Genomic DNA, 8,613 nt, shown 5'->3' with positions numbered 1-8,613 from the left:
ACTCATCTTGTTGCTTTAAGTTCTTCAATCTTTCAGCATCATAATCTTCAAGTGCCATCTTAAGCTACTTCTCCAAATCCATATCCAATGGTTCTGGTTTCAGGATCTTTATCAAGTTGTCAAACTTCCTTTGACGCACAAGGCTCTGATACCAATTGTTGGAAACCAATAACATTGAGAGGGTTGGGTGAATTAGTGTTATACCAGAATATAAGATTTTAGCCTTAACAAAACATTCATTCACCAATTGGTATATCGATATAAACAAAATTGAAAAAAGCAATGCAACCATTAAGAGAAATACATAAATGAGAAACATAACACACATTATTATACATGGGAAACCTCAAAGAGGAAAAACCATGGTGGGGTTTGTGACCCACAATATCAGTTCATTGGCCATATGAAGAGATATTAAAATATATGATGGGCCTGCACTTGCAAGAAGGCTTACAACCTAGACCACACTGCTCATCACAATAGGAGCCTCACTGACTACATAACAATCCAGACAACAATCTAGAGAAATATGAACTGCTTAATATAGCATCTCCTATGCAAGAATACAATTATGTTTTAAGATCAGTCTATTCCAGTTAAAACCCTAAACCTCAGTACCAGAATAACCCTTACAATGAGTTCCTCGCATACACAGTCTCTATGATATATTTCACATTACATTATATCCATGTATCACTTCCACATATCTATCCTTATTCAAAATGATCTAATCAATCTCCCCTATATACCCTATACAAATTTATGCCTTATGTCGGCTTACAAGGATATATACAATATCATATTAACATGTTGGCCATATAACATAAATGAATAAGCATTAAAACAAGTTGCTGATGCCGGATCCAAGATGTGTCGGCCTCTAATACCGATGACCTTTACCATACCATGTCGATCTGCATTGCTGGTGACCAAAGAAATCTTTTATCCTGTCGGTGTCGGTGCTAGTGCCGGTGTAGAGTCTATAAAGTGCTTGCCGGTACACCATATGAAGTCGGAACCCAAAATAATGTTTCCATCAATGACAACATAGTGAAACCTAACCAATAGTGTCAATTTCCAACAACCCTAACCTTAAATCTACCTAAACACATTGCATTATCTACATTGAGTTGCAACAAAAAACAGAGGGATTTTTTTGTGCCTTGAATACCTATATGGAGCTTTTTAAATGGAAAATGACATAAATACACTAGGATAAATTAAAAATCTAGAGTTTAGGAAATTTGGTGTCCAAAAATAGCTTGGAATGACTAAATGAAGAAATTGATAACTGGTCTTGGCAGAAAAATAAATAAATGGCTGAAATATTCCAGAGATGGATGGTTATTACAAAGGGAATAAAAAAGTATCAATAAAGAGACTAAAAAACCCTGCTGGAAGTCTACATATGTGACTTAACTAATACGAAACTAGGAGGTAATTATGAGTAACACCAAAGAGATGATTGATCTAGGAGGATTCCCTTAATTGATCCAAATTGATGATTTATAACATCGACAAAAAGTCCTTATATTAATCCATGTATTATCCTATAGCATAGTTCTTTAGCTCATGAAAGTTATATCGAATAGTATGCTAGAGATGGAAATTTCAAGGATGTATATGAAACACCAATCCATGGTACACAAGTATAAGAATTCTAGATTACACATTCATGACAAACTGCTATATGATCTTGGTAAATTGTGTGGTCCAAGGGATGAAAGAGTACATGTAACTAGAGAAGCACATACTTCTCTTATTTCTGGTCATTTTGGTGCACGTAAAGCAGTAGCTTAGTTGCAACATTATTGTTATTTTCCTCAAATGAATGAAACTATGTAAAAATATGTAAATGGGTGTGTCATTTGTGCTACAAGTGAACTCGGTAACAAAATAATAGGTTTACCCATGCCACTTCCAATACCTTCTCATTTATGGGAAAGTGTATTTATAGATTTTGTCAAGAGTATACCTATGTTTAAACAAGGGAATTTTAATAGATCGGTTGCACATTTGAAGCAAAAATAGAGACATAGCACTCAAGGGGTGAACTTCAATTAACAACTTGCAATGTATGGTCTATATTTTTTTATTGTTATCTTTTTTCTTTTTTCTTTTCTTTCTTTTTTTCAGTTTTAGTCTTTTAATTACTTATTGAATTTTATTAATTTAACAAAGTAGTTGACACATTGAATAATGGTATTTAAATTGTTTGGATTCAAATTAGGGTAATGAAGTAGTTATTTCCCACTAATTTTGGACCAATGATTGACTACTATAGGGTCTCAGTAAAGAGCACAACCCTCACCATACAATTTTTACAATAAGAATTTTATTGGATTCCTTGCTAACCCCTCTACACAAGTAATGTGGAAAGAGGAGAAAACAAGAAAAAGTTATATGAACTAATACTTCTAATTGGAAAGAGAAAATAAAAAAAATCATATGAATTCCTTGCTAACGTCTCTATACACATTGCAACCACAAACCCCATCAAAAATAATATCTCACATAATTTTGCTGTTGTACTATAATTGTTTTTAAACATTATCCAGATTAAATTCAAAAGATCAATAAAAACAAGAGCTGTGATATACAGCTAGAGTCCCTGCCTTATGCTAAATCTGGTGAGGGAAAGGTAGAGATTGTGGGCACTAGGAGAAAATGAAATATGGGAAATGAAGAAATATCAGTACTATGCTGTAAAATCATAGTCGAATTGAGATTGCTCAAACTGTCTCATGATTTAGAGCTTAACATCTTGATTATTCAACTCTGTATTTTTTGTGCTTAGGTGGATTAAGATTGATGGGTTAAACTGAAGGCATCAAAATAAGAAAAACCGTATGAATATGAGAAGAAAAGATTTTTAATTCTCTTGAAATAGCGTGTAGGTGAACATGGACTGAAATTTATCTTTATAGTCTTTGAGGCATAAATAAATAAATAAGCATAGCACAAAATGCTATTGACTTTAGTTGCAGTGATGTGTCACAGAAAGCTACAGACATGTATTAGTGGACAACAAAAGAAATCATATCCAAATATAAGTTGTCATGAGAACCGTCAAAGGTTAAGAACAATTTTCTAGTATAAAGTTACTTTGAGCATGTAAAAAATGTATAAAAATAAATAATACTACATATGAAAAGGTAACAACTTTTCTCACTTTACTGCTTGCAGGAATCTTTCTTTAAAAAAATACATATATAATATGATTTTAAAAACAATTTACAACTGATATTTGGTACAAAACTGATAACTGGTTGTGGTGTTCTAAGAACTAGTTTTCAAAACTAGTATAAAGTGGCAGTTTGGAAAGTGTAGTGTGTAATACCATGCGGGTTCTGAATGCAACTGAATAGTGCAAAAGATTTGGATTTACAAAAACTAAGCATAATATCAAAAGTTTGTTGTGAAAGACAATTAACTAGTTATTTACAAAACAAAAATAATCTAATTTGGGATACATGGTCTAACAACTATGTAATATCTTATCTTTTATTTGGAAAAGAACATTGAAATTATGCTAATGCTCTTGATTGAATGAAATCATTCAATTGGTGAAAATCCTAGCAAAAGGTAAAAGATAAATAAGAAAATGTTTCTTATCTAAACCAATTAACTTGGCAAAGAAAGCAACATGACATGAAATGAACTAGAGTACACTACAAGATGAGCTATCTGAAGCCTAAGTTGTCTTCAAGCATCTTTAAATGTTGAAGAGTTTCACATTAATATTAAACTATCTTTGAGAGAGCAAACCATTGTGTATTGTTATTGTTTTCAAACAACTTTAAATGTTGAAGAGCTTCACATTAATATTGAACTATCTTTGAGGGAGAAAACTATTGTGTACTGTTATTGATACCTCAGAAGTGTCACATCACCTATCAAATTAGCATGGAAAGCTACATCTCTCTAACTTATCAACACTGGTAGAAGCAAAGATATGACCTTAAGGTAATTTCAAAAGACATAGAGAAATTTACTATTATTCAGATATCACTTTAAAAACTGTATCTATTTCTTTATTAAAATTAAAAGAATTACACTACACTTGTTCAACAATCTCTCTCTCTTACAGAATACAAGAACTCTAGGATTTACAAATGAATAAACTCCATCTCAGTGAATTATTACCTAGGCTAGATGAAAAAAAAACAAAGCCTAATATTTTGGTCATATATGTTTGAAGAACAAATCAAAAGAAACAACTTTAAGAAATAGTTACTTACCTTGAGCAGTAAGCATGTGAAATTTGTAAGACTGTGTTGTGCAAAGGATACCCTGCCAGACAAAAACACATTTATATTGTCAATTCATATCACAATATTATCCTTTACAAAGAAGAAAAGCTGAGTTTGGGAATCCATTTTTCTCTATTGGGTGTTTCTTACCTAACCCACTTGTCTAATAATAAAGAAAAAAAAAAACACAACTTCAAGGAAAGTGAACCCCAGTTTCCCTATATTCTGCTAAAATTTATATGCCCCCGAATCCATTCAAAAAGCGTTGCATAATAAAACTATTAAAATACTGAATATCCCTATCAAACTCCATGAATGGTAAAGCTAGATGTATGCTCACTCAAGTTTTAGCCAACTGGAAAAAGGAAAAAGGAAAAAGAGGAAGGTTCAGGAATCCACTTTACTCCATTGTGATTTTTTTATCATACCCACTTGCAAAATAATTACACAACTTCAATCTCAATGAGCCCTAGTGTCCTTGTATTCTGCTTAAATTTATAAATTTATAATCCTATGATTCCGTTCAACAAGGATAGCTATTATCACTATCAAATTCACACGGGTTTCATTTAAAGAATACTTCATTCAATATTCGATACAAGACCTCAAATTCAATTAGAAATGCAAAATGTCAGTACAAAATGAATTTGAAAAATAAACACGGAATGCATAGGATAGGCCTAGTGCACCAGTAGGCAATGTAAGAAGGCTACAGGCCATGCTGATACTGTAATACTATTATGCAAACGGAAAAAATGGAGCATGCCCAGGTTTTGTAACTGCCATGAAATGCAATGGTTGTAATATACACACAAATTTTGTCTTGAGTTATTTGTTGCAACTGCACAAACAACCTTGAAGGTGAAACCCCTACCAGTTGCAGGGAAATAAGAATGGAATTGGTATTATGCAGATTTCTATCTACATTTGCAAAAAAGAGTCCCGAGCTTTAACCTATAAGTGCACACCAATGGAAGGGTCAAATTGAATAGGATTATAGAATTTTCCCTACAAATATTTGATAGGCGAATGGCTGACTTGGTGGGAGGATGGTTTGCCCCTCGAAATTGTTTGTTGGGATCAAAGAGTAGTTAATGGGTAACGAGACCAGCCTGTAGTGGTGTGCAGACTAAAAAAATTCCTCTTAATCGCGGCTTTCAAAATTCATAAAGATCCCTAATGCAAGTGGACAACAAAAATGTCCAATCTGATATTGATTTGCTGGATAAAAAAATTCATATGCATTATAGAAACACCTCAAATTCCTGCCATTGTTGTGGCGAATTTTGTGGACAACGGAATATAAAAAAAAAAACATTTCCGCTCTTCTGCTTCGTTTCAAGCGAGAAATCTATGATTTTGTAAGGAGAATTTTTCTCAACACAAGAACGACATTGAGGACAAAGTGTCTGTGCAGAAGGATATCAGTAGCCTTAGCCTATGCATTGGCCATAGAGCCAAAAGTCTTGAAAATGAAAATGAAGCTAAATGAAAATTCTTCAAATTAAGTCACAGTAAACAAAGCTCCTGCAAAAAAGTCTGGATACTGTTCTCTAAAACCCCTGTCAGTGAACAAATAAATGAATGAAAGTCTCAGGCAATAATCAGCGATTTTGGAAAATACCCACATTAGTAATAACAATGAAGTTGAGCAATAAAAAAAATAGGGGTTTTAATTAAAAAACAAATAATGAAAATTTTTACTAACAAAAACAGAGAAACAATGGTAGCGTTCTGCAACTAAGAATTGCTGACAAATCATACCTGTATTTATGCAGTCTTCTTAGGAAACTTTTCGCAAACAAAATGGTCTGCTTCCTTAAATCTTTTCAACTTCTGATGAGGACAAAAATGTGGTGGTTGTTCAGCTTCTTTGAAAGCTTATAAATAAGCCCAATTCGAATCCAATTGCAAGGAGTTGGAGAGTTATAGAGTTACAGAGTTATAGGCATACGCTCCTTCACAAGATTGCCTAAATTGTACAGGCTCGGGCATACAACTCTCTTTTACAGAGTTTGCCCAAATTGGATAGATTCTAGGCATACAACTCTCTTTTATAGAGTTTGCCCAAATGGGATGGATTCAAGGGCACACAACTCTCTTTCACAGAATTTGCCAAAAATTGTATGGTTCTTATATATTTTCAATGAAATGAAATTTTATATGATTTGTTATGTGTTTACAATACCACAAATTCTGCTTTGGGTATTGTCCTTTGAATTGACAAAATAATTCAGATCACCGAAAAAACAGAAAAAAGAATTCACGTAATTTGTGATTAATCTGATAACTTTACTTTGATAGCGTTGCTTTTCAATTTTGCAAGTGAGAGAAAATAATGTTACTGAATTCTAGCCCGTGATTATCAATAAGGTGGCTCCCGCTTCATCAGCTGATATGGACGTTGATATTTTTAAAGTTGCCTAAAGTTGGTCGACACTGTAAACCAATGTAGCATACGATCTGATCTGATATCTTCCACATATGCCACCTCATGTCTATTTATAATTTGAAAAAATATACAACTAATAACTATTCAAAATAACATTATGGAAAAAATAAAATATTTTCTATCTTAAAGTTATAAAAATATATATATCTTTTCAAAAGAGTCGTGCTGCTAAAACTATAAATATTTTTTTTTTAATAAATAAAGCTCAAATAAAAGTAAGAGTAAGAGTGCATAGAAATATCTTAGTAAAACTAGATAATATCAAAATGTCCCACAATACAAATAGGATGAAATGATTTGAGATATGGGCATGCATATGCATGTATGGTATGCCTGCATCCACAATGGCGGCTTCCCTCGTCTTAAGCTCAGTATTTATATGGACAAAGTCCTCTCTCACTTGGTATGTCTGAATCATTGAACTTGGTGTCTTTCACAAGATGGGAATTCTAACTAATTTCATTCTTCTTATTGTATGCTTTCTCAAGAAAGTTCATATAGTTTGTAATTAATTTGACTCGAATCTAAACAATTTTTCTTTGCTAGCTTGCTTATGAGTTTTTTGTTGTTTGGAATTGACAGTCAGTAGCAGCTATCCGAGCGGCGCATTTGCAGGGTGAAAGGGTCTCTTGGACTCCGAGTATGGCGTACTGGCACGAGAAGCTGCCCACAACACCCATGCCAGAAGCTCTGAAGGAACTCATCTCAGCCAACGATGAGAAAGTGGAGGTGAACGTGGGCAAGGGAGGAGTGAAGGTGAACGTGGGCAAGGGAGGAGTGAAGGTGAACGTGGGGATGCCTCCGAGAAAAGTTGGGACGCAAAAACAGGCAAAAGGAGTTGGGAGGTGCGTCGCGGGCATCAATTACGCTGCAATTACGCAAATGCCAAGGGACATATCGCTGTGCATGCTTCTGCTGGAGAAAGATTTGGTAGGCGGAACCAAAGTGCCTCTCACCTTTCTGCACGAAAGCATTCCCAATTCTCATCAGAAGTATTTTCTTCCACGCGCCGTTGCAGACGAAATCCCTTTCTCCTCCGACAAGCTTTCCGTAGCGTTGAAGGAGCTCAACATAGCGCCAGATTCCATCACGGCCCTGGCTATGAAGGAGACTTTACAAGATTGTGAAAGTCCTGCTATGAAGGGCGAAACCAAATTCTGCCCAACATCGTTGGAGGCCATGATTGATTTCACCACGTCGAAGCTGGGAAGCAATCGCTTGACTGTGCTGGCGACGAATTTTTCAAAGACGTCAAAATCTGTAAGGCAGGAGTATACCATTACGGGAGTGAAATACGAGAGCAAAGAAGACAAGGCAGTGTATTACTGCCACAGTTCACAATATCCATATGCGGTGTATCTCTGCCACGATCTGCAAGGTACGAGGACCGCAAGAGTTTGGGTGAAGGGCGAAGATGGCAGCACGGTGGAGGCGGCAGCCATCTGTCACACGAAAACCAGTTCCTGGAATCCTGACAACATGGTATTCCAGGTGTTGAACGTGAAGCCTGGTGCCGCTTCTATCTGTCATCTCGCTCGCCAAGGGGACGTTTTGTGGCTCACCGCTGACTGAGATCCAGGCCACTGCTCAAGTGCGCTCGCTATATATAAATAAAGAATTTGCAGCCTAAGGAGCAGCAGAACATGCTTTTCAAGTTTGTTGAGTGGAGCAATAGCTCTCTTTCTGTCATTTAGCACTATCGTTTGTAGTGAGAAGCAGTAGCTTTCTGTCAATTAGCACTGTCTCACATGTACACATATTGCATTTATAGACAATAAAACGTTATTATTAATGTCTGTTAGCATCTATAGTTGCAGCAAGTAAGATGTTAATTCAACGTTTCTATGTAAAATCATTCCTTTCTTTTTAATACACCTCATATATGAATCAATATCTAAAAGATAAAAT

General features: G+C 35.0%; 1 protein-coding gene across 1 annotated transcript; it reads left to right on the top strand.

Annotated features, from left to right (window-relative positions):
* Positions 1–7,049: 7,049 nt before the first annotated feature.
* Positions 7,050–8,277, top strand: LOC131860454 (BURP domain-containing protein 3-like). Its single transcript, XM_059214856.1, has 2 exons — positions 7,050–7,076; positions 7,288–8,277. Exons 1-2 carry the CDS (start codon positions 7,050–7,052, stop codon positions 8,275–8,277), a joined length of 1,017 nt encoding a protein of 338 aa, XP_059070839.1.
* The last annotated feature ends 336 nt before the right edge of the window (positions 8,278–8,613 follow it).

This window comes from Cryptomeria japonica, unplaced genomic scaffold (genome assembly GCF_030272615.1).
Source record: "Cryptomeria japonica unplaced genomic scaffold, Sugi_1.0 HiC_scaffold_12, whole genome shotgun sequence".
In the NCBI taxonomy this organism is placed as follows: domain Eukaryota; kingdom Viridiplantae; phylum Streptophyta; class Pinopsida; order Cupressales; family Cupressaceae; genus Cryptomeria; species Cryptomeria japonica.
Note: the sequence above shows the minus strand (reverse complement) of the source record. Positions and strands in the feature narration are given on the sequence as shown.